General features: G+C 42.6%; 1 protein-coding gene across 3 annotated transcripts in view; it reads right to left on the bottom strand.

Moving 5' to 3' along the window:
* PEX1 (peroxisome 1) overlaps nt 1-13,426 on the bottom strand; it is a 35,108-nt gene extending 21,682 nt beyond the window's left edge. For 2 of the 3 annotated variants that reach the window (XR_013580899.1, XM_078572598.1), the window contains exons 1-9: nt 13,073-13,418; nt 11,365-11,538; nt 8,155-8,254; nt 7,132-7,626; nt 6,166-6,885; nt 5,974-6,065; nt 2,328-2,401; nt 982-1,201; nt 790-883 (exon numbers count right to left, since the gene is read on the bottom strand). Coding sequence is in view for 1 of the 3 variants with exons in the window: in XM_078572598.1 (XP_078428724.1) it covers nt 790-883; nt 982-1,201; nt 2,328-2,401; nt 5,974-6,065; nt 6,166-6,885; nt 7,132-7,626; nt 8,155-8,254; nt 11,365-11,538; nt 13,073-13,267 (2,164 nt within the window). In the remaining 2 variants the exon portion in view is untranslated. Of the gene's footprint in view, nt 1-789; nt 884-981; nt 1,202-2,327; nt 2,402-5,973; nt 6,066-6,165; nt 6,886-7,131; nt 7,627-8,154; nt 8,255-11,364; nt 11,539-13,072 lie in introns of all 3 variants that reach the window. The other variant, XR_013580900.1, reaches the window with a different exon arrangement.
* Nucleotides 13,427-13,878: the final 452 nt, after the last annotated feature.

Genomic DNA, 13,878 nt, shown 5'->3' with positions numbered 1-13,878 from the left:
AGAGCATCGATGAAGGATTCATCATTCCGCAATACGTCCCCACTTTGGAGCAAGCTGCGGACATCTTCACGAAGGGCATCCCAGGCCCACAGTTTCAGGCATTGGTGTCCAAGTTGGGCATGATCAACATCTATACCCAACTTGAGGAGGGGTGTTTGTTAGATCATCACGGCCCATTTAGGGCAGATTGGACTGACTTATGGGCCAAAGGCCATGTACATGTAATAGAATAACCCTAGGAAAATGAATAAAAAACTTAACTAAAATCAATCTAAATAAGGGCCCGTTAAGGGCCCATTAAAGCCACTAAGGGCCCATTAAGGGCCCAATAGTGAGGGGCCCATTAGGGCCATATATTAGGTCCACTAAGGACCTAATATATACTGGGCCTGATTTACATCAGGCCCAGACTCCAACGGCTGGAAAACTAGTCGTTGGACATCCAGTTGCAAAAAAGGGCAGCTGGATGTGATAGGTCCCAACGGTCATATTTTTCAAAAATATGACCATTGGAGGGACTGTTTTTCTCTCTCTCCTCAGTGCATATTTGTATAAAAAGGGCAAAGGATTAGTAATGGAGATTCCAACCTTTTTGTGCCCTATTTTCTGGTGTTCCTCTCCTCTTCTTCTCATCATTTCCTCATCTCTCTCAAGAATTTACAAGCCTAAAGAATCACAAGACTAAATTGCTATAATGGCCCTACCCACTCTTAAAGACCATAACAATAAAAAATGTTACAAAGGAAAATTGATGAAAGTTTTTTTCATTTATCTGAACAAAAATACAACCTGAGGAACAAAGGGACTGTGGTAGCTTAGCAACTGATTGTGCAGAACCCATAAAAGCGATAGGACCCAAACTGCAAGAACTTTGACCTTTTTCCTGGTATGATACAAATGACACATTAATCAAACGAAAAGGTAAAAAGGATATTCCCATCATAGGGAGAATGGATCGTAAGGTGAAGTTCACTTAGATACCGCGTATTCATCCATTATGTCTGTCAAAAATTCTATGAGAGGAATAGCTGTATTTGATGACTGAGACCCCTCAAGCTCGGTGGAGGAAAAAATATAGTCTAGATCATCAAATATAATCAATGATGGTGCATGAGAAAATGCCTCAGATATGCGAGCACTGAGTGAATGCCGAATTGTCTGATCCTTCTCCAAAGAAAGCTTGGAGCAACTTATGTATATTCTGCAGCAAAAAGTTTCAGAAAGTCAAACTCTAGAAATTAAATACCCGTACACTTGGACACCTAGAGTAAATGATTATATATATAAATATATATATTAAGAAAAGAAATGATTATTTAAATGCCCATGATAAATGCCCAAATAAAAAACCTCATGGTGTCCGCAGCCTGAGCAAAATAAAAATTATCATCAACTATGTAATCAGAGAAACAGAGAAAAGCAGAAGTGTATTTTACTGAAACAGGCATCATAAGCACAAAAAATCATATTTCTGATTTTCAGTGAAACCTTGTTACTCTCTCTTGTACCAATGGTAAATTTGGTAGTATAGTAGTTCAAGAAATCCCAAGAATTGACAATGTAGATGATAGTCGATGGAAATTGACTAAGATTGCGACGTCTCCTCCCTCCTGGCAGCAGCTCCTCCTTGATCTCCTGGGCGGTCCTTCCTCCTGGTCGGACTCCTCCCCTCATGCAGCAGACGAACTCCCGTCCCGCAGCTCCTGGTTCCTCGGCCCCAACCGCCAAGACGTCCTTTTCAAGAAATGTCAGTGCCCTTACCTGAGTGGATCGCTCCTTATTTATATGGTCGAGACGATGATACTCTTCCACTCTTTAGTCATTTGGTCTGGTCAACAGTCCGTTGACCAGATCTGGATCCCCTCCTCTGATATTTCTTATAATAGAATTTATCAAACCTCAACTCTGTCTATACCAGATTTGTCCTTCCTGTAATGATGGGGAAACTCAGCCAACGTTGTGTATTTTCTGTGCCTTCCTCTTACTTTAACTTACTCTAAACTCAAATTTTATTATGAGTCATGCGTTCTGCATAATAAGCTTCTTTTCAAAAGACGGAAGTAGATAAACACTTTCTGAAATACATCAAATGACATCATTGAAAGATGTCCAGAAACAGTAGAATAAGAAGAATGATGAGTCATCACGTCCCTCCTTAATGATGAAAGGAGACGATATTTCCAGAAGGCTGAGCATATGAAAGATGGGCATGAATTTACATAATAATTGCAATTCATTTCGAAGAGAGAATCCTGAATCAAAGGTGGATCCATATCATGATGAAGATACTACAACTGAGAAAGATAAAATAATAGATCTTTTCATACATGTGGGCTAGGATTTCCTCATGTTTCTCAAAGTAATTCGCAATAGCTGTGACCAATGATGTCTTCCCGGAGCCCTGACAAGATAAAAAGAGATTGTTGCAAACAGCTACAAGTGAAATATCAAGTAACACAATAATATAATTAAGAGTCAAATTACATGCAAATGAAATAAATAGGAACAAGTGCCCATGTGATTCTTTTACGAGAAAGGACAGCAGAGAAATCATATCAAGGTCCTGAAAAAAATACACAGACTCCAAATAAATGGTTGCTAAGTATACTCGACATCAAATTTATCTGATGAAAATGGGTCGATTCAAAAGACAATTTAGCTAACATTTAAATCAACATCAGTATTTTTTTCAGGAGTAACTGGAAATAAACCCATGAGTAGAAGAGAACGTCCGTACCCTGTGTAGGCATCAATATAAAAGAGAGTTAAGGTCTCTCTTCAGGAGAAAACGCCATGCAGTAAGAAGGGAGGTTGAATATTCTGGACGCCTACGGTATTTGTTTGATTATAGCTTAAGGAAGCTGGATAACTCTTTTGAAGTTTCAGTTTTTTTAATTTTAAATTTTAACCTTAGCTAGTAAATTTTGTAAATATTTTTTCGACTACTACGCTTACTTGGATAAGTCATAAGTGAAAAGCTAAAAGCCCCTGTGTCAGTCTACTTTCGTTTGTTCCATTATTGAGTGATTTGTTTTTCACAACCCCACATTAGTTCTGACAGATGAGCCTTGGCATCAGCCTGGCGTCAGGCTTGACAACTCAATGCATACATCCACTAGATACCATAAGTTGTTTCTCACTTTATTAGACACTGTTTTGTGACAATATATATTTTTTTTATTTCTAGGTTTGATGTTCGTGTGAGCACTAAGTTCTAAACGATTTAACGAGCTATGATTTATCGCAATACTAGGTAATAGATTATGAATATTTAAACGATAAAGAGCCAGGATGGTGGAGGGTGCTCAGACGGCGGAAGCTCAGACACTCCAAACATCTAGTGGCAGACAACAGCTGGGAGTAGGCAGATGGCACCAGAGAGGGTTCCTATTGTGGAGCCAGAGACTAAGCGACTGTGAGGAGAGGGAAGACAGAAAGGGCACATGGTGAAGGTGATCATAAAGGATGCTCGGGGACAGTGGTTGGAGATGGTGATCTGTCAGCGGACGACAGAGAGGGCACATGGCAGATGCTCAGACATTCCAAATATCTGACGGTGGACAGGGGAGGGGAATGGCAGTGGAATCACAGCTAGGACAAATGTCAGACTGCAGAGAGAGTCGGCAGATGGCGGTTAAAAGATTGTGGAGGCAGAGGGAGAGTGATGACAGAGGTTTGGAGGATAGGACAGTGGTAAGCCGACATCAGATCGGCGGATGCTCGAAAAGCTCTAAGAGTCTGACAGAGACTGTCTGATGGAATCTGACAGTGGAGGGCAGACCGCCGTAGGCGGCCAGCCGAGCATAGACGGAGTCTAAAGGCAGACAACACAATTTATGATGCTTCGAGAGTCGGTGAGATACTTGGACAGCAGACAGAGGTTTGTGAACGAAGGTCAGAGGCAATGCCGAGAGGTATGGGGATGACGGGCGGCATACAGCAGAAACTCTGAGAGTTTGAGGGACATAAAAGGCAGAGGGCTGTAGAGGGGTGCAGACGGCGGTGGAAGTGAAATACAAAGGACTGCAGTTAAAGCGGATGAGGAGACCTGGGTGACAGTGAGACCCCATCGAGCAATAAATCCTAACCAAGGAAACGAGGCCTGAATCTACATTGAGGGTAAAAGCATAGGCTTCAGATTTATAGCGCAAGGGAATGTGCCCTGGTGTAAAAGGAAGCCAGTGATTTGATGCAGATGCAGAGTCATTGGGTACCATTAATTTGAGTGCCCGCAAGAGGAATGACTGGAAAAGTGACAAAGGACCCGGTGGCAGGAGACTCAAGGGACAGGAGCATCCCCATGGGAAGAATCAATCATTCTCACCAGCAGACTTCTATGGAAATAAAAGGTTCCTTAAAGGTCCATATTTTTAGATGGCTGCTCTTAAGGTGCCAAATTGCATTGGGAGGGTCACTGATTTTGTGTCATCTTCCCTATCTTTCATAAAAAAAAACACGACATGAGTCTTCTGAAAGAAAATGTTCCCAGACACCCCGACAATTGCTCTATGTATACAAAGGGCGAGGAAGACTACTCCTCACCCTTTCTTTGAGTGTTTGTTCGCTCAGGCAACAGGAGAATCACAAAATCTCACCAGGGTGGATGTGCATTCTGATGAGGTCTGATGGGGCTCTATCCGGGAAGGCACGTTCTAGGGGTGTATGGAGTGGGGAAGACTTGTCACAGTGTTATGGTCAATATGGTTATACTGTGATATGTACTTTTCGAGAAAGTACCAAAGAAGGCAAAAGCGAGCCGGTTAACGAACAGTTGACCAGGCGACCTGACCAAGAACCCAGCCATATAAATAAGAAGGGAGTCATGAGTGGGAGAGGTATTGTGTTATTTTCTAGAACACAGGCCAGCACCGGCTACGCAGCCGGAGGGCCAGAGGAGCGGATCGACGCCGCCAATCTGGAGAGGGAGCAACGACAAAGAGGAAGGAGCCGTCCGATCGTCTGACTCCATTTTAATTCTCTATCCTTTCTTCCACACTGAGTTCAGACTCGCATTGGGTGGATATACGTGAATTCTTGGATTTCTATTGGAAATTGTTAGTGAGATAGTCAGCCTTATGGGCTAATGGGCCCTATTCTATAAGCCCATTAGCCCTCTTATCATTCTCTCTCTCCTAGGGTATATGTATACCCAGCCATGTACTCTATTGAGTTATGTCATTATCTTCTTCCTTCCTCTCTTGACAGAAATAATTCATTGATACTACATTGGTGTAAATACAATGAGGTTGTATTTACAGGAAGGGCTGTCTTGACAGAAATCGTCCCTACAAAATGTGGAGAGATTTATTTCATAATGGTTTAGGTGGGAGTGAAGGGTGGGAAGAGAACAAATCTGATATTTCATATATTTCACATTCATATATATTACTTCGGGTTGATTACCAATCTTGAATGATCTTCCCTCTTTTCTCAAAAAAACCCAAAAAGATTCATATTATACAAAAACAGAACTTTCATATCACTGAGGAGCCTCTCATGTTCGCCTTTATGAACTGATGATATCTTGTATATCAGAGTGACAAAAATCATTTATAACCACATAGATCGAGAAAAAGAACAGGTACAAGTCTCAATACTAAGTTAAGCCCTTAATTGGCATCCTCTTCACAAGCATGATTGTGGAAATGTCACCAGAAAAAAGCGCAATTTCAATCAAACTAGTGGCATTGACGAAGCTCTCCAAGAAGCAAAAGTTCTACTAGCTTTATAAAAGTTGAAGTTACTTTTCTTCACAAAAAAACTAAATTTAATGAGGAAAATATCAGGAAACATTATGTATGTTTAAAGTAATTCAGTTAACCATGTTTCTCTTTCAAGCAAATTCCAGTCCCAAAAAAAACTCAAGGTTGAATAAGCACCGACCTCAAAATCCAAAGATCTCATTTAAACTCTAAAATTATTCAAACATAAAAGGTCTCAATCAGAAAAAGCAATCATAATTCAGATACTTACTGAAGGCCCATGAATAAGAACATGCCCTGGGAGTGGAAGACGAAATTTGTCCAATAATCTCTGAGATGATACAGCCAACAGAACACTCAATCCTGCTCAAGCATCAAAGAGATATGAACTTAAAGATATATCAACATTAAGTAAATTGTACGTACATACAGTTGGAGATAGAAAACCAGAGTAAATGCTTACGATCAATTGAAAGTGAGATAGCCTTCTCCATCCAGCTCAAGGAGGAAATGGTGCATGCAAAATTTCTGGCTGAAGGAGGTACCCAAATAGCACTGAGGGAAACAGGTTCGCCAAATTCCAGTTTATCAAGTGCAGGCTGCAAGTCTTGATGGGTTGTACTATCACATGTAGCAGAACTAAGGGAGAACTCGACAAGCTCTTGAAAGCCACCAGAAAGAGACTCAGATTTGAGCAGAAAAAGGAGTTCACCGCGTGACATTCCCTTTATAATACCGCCAGGAGAAACAGTTTCCGGCGATGAATATCTTCTTTCAGCAGAATCACTACCAGCCAAATCAAAATGAAATAATGTTTCACTAGACAGAAAGAGAGAGTTGATGCTCCTACCACCATCATAGGCTATCATTGCCTTCAACTGTCCAACAAGCCATAACCATATGAGACATTTAATTTCCTCCAGTTTTGAAGCTGGCGTCTGAGAACTTCTCTTATAGCATTCATGACAAACATAACTCATTAACTCTTCATGGATTGACCAGTCTGCAGTGCCTGAATTTAGTGGTGAAACAACAGTAGTAGAACTTTTATACTTTTCTGGCATGATGGCAGAATCATTCTCAGCAGCCTTGTTCCTACCAGAAAACTTGAAACGGCATGGAGAGAGTGTCATGAAAGGAACGTCTTTCCTTAGATGACCAGCGCGTCCACTGACACGCACCCCTATATAGAAAAGGGTCAACATACCAATGAGTGCAAGAATTCTGGAGGTGCACTAATAGATAGTTAGGCTCAAAAGGAGAACTATTAGGAAAAAGACAAAGGGCAAACGAACATTTACGAGAACATAAAATATTGTCCGTGGATTATAAATGAGGAGTTTCGAGATGTCCTTAAGCAACCAACTGAAGAGTTACCAATAGGAAAGAGAATTTGAATTTTTTTCACAGTGAATAGGAATTAACTTACATGAACAGACGTCTGCTTTTAGATAAAGGCGAACTAACTCTGGAAGCATCAGATGGCCTTTGGATACAGATGATGAAAATAGAAGATGCAGTGTCACACTAGAAGAACCAGAATCATTATCACCTGGTGGAGCTTCCAAGATACCTTCTCCAGCAGAATTAGTATCCCTTCTTGGCTTACTACCTTTGTCATTATGTGTTCTCTCATTAAGCAACAATCTTGGGAATACTTTAGCTACTTGAAGATTTTCAAACGATAAGTTTCTTGCTGTTTCTGGATTAATGAAAGCAACGCAGGTAAGAGCAACATTCAGCTCAAAATCTTTAAATGTGAACTTGTGAGAAATCCCTTTTTCCTGGCGCTGAACACGCAGAAAGCCTCCAGACCTCGTTTGCTCCTTTATATGAGAAGATTTGCTGATGCCTTGAAATGAGTCGAGGCTTTTCCTGCGCCTTTTTGGAGCTACTGCAATTTCAGTACCCGGCACCAGTTGCACTGGAACACGTCCCACAACACACAAAAACTATTCAAGACCTTGAATGATGTTTAGAAAGAATTCTTCATTTATGTACAAATCCCTAGCTATGGTGAATCAACAATGAGAGGTTGCATTATGGTTATCGGGAACCTAGATGATTCAAAATTTTCTATCTGATAGAAATGCAGAAGCCCAGACAGTACCTAAACCCATTGTAAATAGAAATTTCTGTCATGACGTGATTGATTAGAAAAAATATACATGTTGACGGTTAAATAATGGAATAAACAGCCAATGTGATTTATCTCAACTTAAGCCTCAACTTCAAAATAATAATGAGAGAGCCTAGATCCCAGGATTTTACTCAAGATGTTCTCAAAAAACATGATTACGGTTATGAAGAGAAAAGAGAAGCAAATAATTTTTAGTTTATATCTGATTCTTTTTCAACAAAACAACAGAAAGAGTACATGACAAAGAATCATGACACAAAAGAATGATTGTTGCAGTAGTTAATCTATAAGCACACAGTGCATAAGCCTTACCTACCGATTTCTCAGGAGACACAGAAGTGACTCGGAATTGCACGACAGTGTGGCCCTGCAGCCATAGCGGGAATCTTAACCCTTCATGAAGTATACCTACCTGCAAGGTTAATATCAAGATAAATTACATCAAAGCCATAAAAAATATATGAGTTTCTTACCCAATGCAGACACTTCAAAAGATTACAGTTTAAGTTGGTTCAGCATAGAAAAATAGATCAGAAGAAATTTCAATCAGCCATCTCAATGATTGAAATATTTTATCTGATAGAATGGTATCATTCTAAGTTTTTCTTCAAATGTGAAAAACAATTAATAATCTGAGAAAGGGGTGAAAACCTTTTTCATCTATTGACTTTAAAAGAGCTAAAAGATCAAACTCAGTGAATATAATGTCCTTAACATGAGACAGAATTCAATCTATGCAATAGGATCCCCCAAACTTTTTTTAAACCGGAAACGGAAGATCACCCGAGATCAGATGTCAACCCAATGCCATAAGAACTAGTAGAGATCTATTATGGAGAGTGAGAGTTTTCAAAGGATAGTGATTGTGACCGCAATGACGTGATCTGGAGACAGCGGAATATAGGGCCGCCAGAACCTAGGCCAATGACAGTGCCACATGGAATCTAAGGCAGTCAAAGGAGAAAAGAGATAGGAGCCAGTAAAATCTAGGGTGATGGCAATGGGAAGATCCGGTCACAGCAAATGTGCTCTAAGTCTGTCGAAATCTTTGGCAATGTGGGACGGAGCCAGTGGCCAGTGGTCACCGCAGAGAGGGCAGCAAAAGCTTAACAGGAGGAGCAAGTTTTGGCGGACAATGGGATTTCTGTCTGAGGAAAAGCGGGGGACGAAGAATGGATGGGAGGCCATCTGCACTGATCATTGGTCAATAATATATTCTCTTCTGTAGAGATTGCCCCAGTACATTTTCTTCTACAGCTCCTTCCATGATCGAAAGGAGGAGAGATCATTGCCTGGGAGGAGGTTTGTAGCCATCTAGCATTTTTACGTCAATCAGTTGAGGAATCTCAACTTGAATTGAAGTCTGGCGTGTATGGGCCCACGGGTGATGATGCCAGTCCATCACCTTAGGGTGACGGTAGAAGAGGCTATGACAGAAATGGAAGATACAGCAACCATCATTGCCGTCAAGGTCATGTGGTGAATGCAGGGAAGACAAAACCCTCTCTGGAGGGGTAGCAGAATGGGTGATGACAAGGACTACCAGCTGGTGGGGGTGACGGCCATCAAAACCATTGCAGGCAAGAACTGGATCAGTGGGTGGAGTTGAGCGGTGGAGGGCCTGACATGGAGCACATGCACCAGTTGAAAATAGAACCTATGAAACCATGCGGGGTGGTCGTAAATGGAAGGGGGTCCCGCAGGATAGGCAGTGGAGTGGACCAGGGAAGGCAGAGTCAAGTAACCACCCAGGGGAATGTGCAGGTGAAATCCCTAGGTTGATGGGCTAGGTAGATTAGGAGTGTTTGGTGACTGTGGGGCCACATCAAATAAGGTCAAATCTGAAGGAACTGAAGGGTCAGACAAAGACAAGATGAGAAATGGAGAGGATCTGATTCCGCTGCTTAGTGACGGGGATCTATGCAAGTGTATGCCGGGAACCCCCCAGTTTGCTGGATATGCAAGCATGGGTGCCTCAAGAGTGAAGTGGTGGGGGGGTCATACGACGGAGGGAGAGGTTGAAGCACATATGAATCTCCTCGCGGGGTGCCTCAAGGGTGAAGTGCTGGGGTCATACAGCCGAGGGAGAGGCCAAAGCACATATGAATCTCCTCAGGGGATACCTCAAGGTGAAGTGAAGGGGGTCATACAGCGGAGAGAGGCCGAAGCACATATGAATCTCCTTACGGGTGCCTCAAGGGTGAAGTGCTGGGTATAATACAACGGAAGGAGAGGCCGAAGCACACATGAATCTCCTCTTCGGGTGCCTCAAGGGTGCAGTGCTGGGGGTCATACAGCGTCGGGAGAGGCCAAAGCACATATGAATCTCCTCATGGGATGCCTCATGGCTGAAGTGCTGGGGGTCTTCCCACCAGTTTTGAAGGAGGTTTGGCCAGAGTTATGGACGAGATTCCCCACGTTGGGTCAGGCAGAACTATGGCAGTTAGACAGCAGGATTTTCACAGATTTTGATACTTGATTTCTTGATTCCTCATGTCAGAGGTATTGGAGGAATAACAGATAGAAATGGAGAAAAGAGAGACGAAAATAATTTGACAACTAAAAGCCTACATAAAGGTTTGCATCAATAGTATCAGAACCTTTATCTACAAATACATGTATCCCATTGGCCTCTTGCCACTGATAACATTGATATGAACCTTGATGTAGGCTTCTATCGAGAAGGGAAATAGAGGAGATGTGGGGTAGATGTTCCCAGGGTCTGAGAGTAGAACAGGAATGATCAGAGGGGTGGAACAGAGGAGGCTGGGATTGACCAAGGCAAGTTGCCTGAAGACGCTGCGAGGGGTTGGCGAATGAGGGGACAGGGATTGTCGAAGACTAGAAGAGAACCGTCCGGCAGGGGTTGGGAATCGGATTAGAGGGGAGCCAGCTGAAGACCTAGTGAGACGATCACAAGGGTAGGAGATCGCTGGATGGTCAAGGAGATGGGACCGAGACAGAGAGGATTGAGACACTGACCCAAGAGGCTGGTCTTACCTTAATTCTTGAGTGCCCTCCTAAAGGGAGGGCTACACATATTTATAGAGAAAGGAAGCAATCTATCCAAAAATGGTGAGGAGTTAAAATGCTAAAGATACCCTTGGTTGTATAGGATCCTATTAGAGAGATGCTGACAGAAGCAGCGTAGAAAACTGAAATGAGAGAGAGAGGAAGAAGTCATTTAGTTCAACTGGAAGATACCTACCTTACAGCACCCTTAAGCAGGGGTGCCGGGCTTGTATACACCGTTTTCCCAGGCATGCTATCGAAAGGATCAAAAATAAAAAATTGCAGAAAGAAAAGTTCTGACGACGGCTTTTTTCAAGGTCTGACAGCAATGGCAAAACACTAACAAGAATCACTAAACATGTGGCGACAAATTTTAGAAAATTTTTTGGAGGAAGTTACGTGGTAATTGCATCAATTAACTAAGTTACATAAAAATTAACAGACAAAATATCAGTGCCTACAGAATATTCTCCCAACTTCGCCAATAATTAAGAAGCAAAAGGAACTTACCTGCTTGAGGATAGCCTCCTCAGCGAGTTCTGAATTGAGTTCCAATATTTCCCAGTCATTTTCATCATTAGGCTCTATATTGACCATTACTGCTCTGGGAAGGTTGGAGACTACTTTAACATGAACCTTGGTGCGATCCAACAAGTCAATACATTCTGCAAAATGTCTTGATACCTGGAATAAGTTAAAGAGAGACTTATTTCAATGATATATCTTGACCAAAATATTCATCTTGCAAGACAATTATTCATATCGTATATCAGTTATAAGTTATTGTTATGACATCGCGCACAGAGTTCAAGCACCATTTTATCAACGAGCAGCTAGACACGGAGACTATTGAGACTGCCTACATCGACACTAAACAGCAACTCGCTGCTCTCTTGAGAAAGGGCAGTCCAGAGAACAACACGACTCTGGTGTCCTAGCTGGGAATGGAGGATCCATTCTTCAGCATGCGGGGATGTGTTATGGCATAGCACATACCACTTACGTTCTACAGCATTTGATTTAATCTACCGTTCATGACCTTTTGCACTGGGTCACTGATACCCAGCCCAATACCGTCGTGTATACATTCATTTTTTGCTGACTGAAATCAATGGCCAATTTACTTTCTTCAAAATTGTGTACTGCTTCTTCTCTCCCTTTGATGTACTAAACGGTGCTTATTTTAATATGAGGGTGTTGCCACAAGCAGAGCCAGGTTCTACATTTACAAACCTTAACCAACAGGTAGATGAACAGATAAACGACAAAAGGAACTTCAATAGAAATTAAGATTTCTGCTACTAGCATATTCCGTATGTCAAGGAATATGAGATTGGGCTACACATGAATGGGCCTATTCTAATAGTCATATCGGATCTCGTAGGTGCCGCTTGGATCTCACATAGTCTTAAAAGCCCTTTCCAGGATGTCAAATAGATTAATAGAAAAATCCTTCAGCTAACAGGTGCTTAAGTAATTTGCCTTTGGATTCACTGCCCTTATATGAGGGCTCCCCAAGAGTAAAGTAAGTGGGGTTTTCTCCTCCTTTCCTTCGGAGTTCAACAGGTTGGGAAGCTCATTTATCTGAACCGTTCTAGTTCAGATATTGCACATGCAGTTAGAATTCCCATTCAAATATATGGACAGCCTATATGTTTCAAGGGCTGTCCATATATTTTTTTTGTTTTCAAAAAAAATAACTATGGACAGCCCTCGAAAGTCAAATCTACCAGCTGCATATCGAGTGTAAGCCTACTTTAAGGAGCACCCCTGTCAAAAAAAATAGTGACGCTTCTGCTACCCCACTTAATTCATTGCAGCTTCCATGTGCAAAGCATTAAACCTATTTCACCACGATAAACCTATGCTCTCTTAAACCACAGCCATAACACAGACTTCCAAGAATTTCCAATTTACACAATTAGATAGAATTTTCCGGGTACAGATCCATGCAAAGTTGAGCAATCACAAATATTTTCATCTTCGATAATTTTTGGGGGGACCAAGAAATCAAACTCCCGGCGTTTCAAGCTTTCCATCCGACGGAAGGCAACGGGCAACAGAGAAAACTTTGTTTTTCCCGACAGAACTACCCTGCCTTTCTATTTAGAAATCGAACGCGAACCGAATAGAAATCAAAGGATAAGGAGGAGACTGCCCTCACTCAAATCAATCGATTCCCGACGATTTTGGTGAGAATTGAGAGCAGATTACGCACCTCGATGGCGGATGAAGTGGAGGCGGAGCCGGACCAGGCGAGTTTCCAGCAGCGGCCGTCGGGGGAGCGAAGGTCGAGGGCGAGAACGGGAGGAAGGGGGCCGGCGGCGGTGGACTGGAGGGCGTGGAGGAAGGGGAGGGGCAGGGAGACGAAGCAGGACTCGATCCCTGGCACTGCGCGCACCTCCAATTCCATTGTCGCGCGAGCTCAGACTTCTTCCTTCTTCTTCTTCTTCTTCTTCTTCTTCTTCTTCTTTCTTCTCCCGCGCTATTTATCTGCTACTATCTGCCCCGGTCGGTTGGCCGACTCTCTGTAACAGGATTTTCTGTCTCTATTCCGGCCCCCCTCTCTCTCTCTCCTCTCTCCTCTCATCTCTCTCCTCTCTTCTCTCTCCTCTCTCCTCTCTCTTCTCTCTCCTCTCTCCTCTCTCCTCTCTCCTCTCTCTCTTTCTCTCCCTCTTATTTTTCTCCTCTCTCCCGCCCTCTCTTCCTCTCTCTCCTTCTCTCTCCCTCTCTCTCCATCACTCTCTCTCTTATCTCTCTCTCCCTCTCTCCTTCTCTCCCTCACTCTCTCTTATCTCTCTCCATCACTCTCTCTCTTATCTCTCTCTCCCTCTCTCTCTCTCTCCCTCACTCTCTCTTATCTCTCTCTCCTCTCTTATTCCTCTCTCCCTCTCTCCGTCTTTCCCTCTCGCCCTCTCTCTCTCACTCTCTCCTTCTCTCCCTCTCTCTCTTATCTATCTCTCCCTCTCTTATTCCTCTCTCTCTTATCTGTCTCTCTCCCTCTCTCTCTTATCTATCTCTCCC

The sequence above is a fragment of the Wolffia australiana genome, chromosome 3 (assembly GCF_029677425.1).
Source record: "Wolffia australiana isolate 7733 chromosome 3, ASM2967742v1".
In the NCBI taxonomy this organism is placed as follows: domain Eukaryota; kingdom Viridiplantae; phylum Streptophyta; class Magnoliopsida; order Alismatales; family Araceae; genus Wolffia; species Wolffia australiana.
Note: the sequence above shows the minus strand (reverse complement) of the source record. Positions and strands in the feature narration are given on the sequence as shown.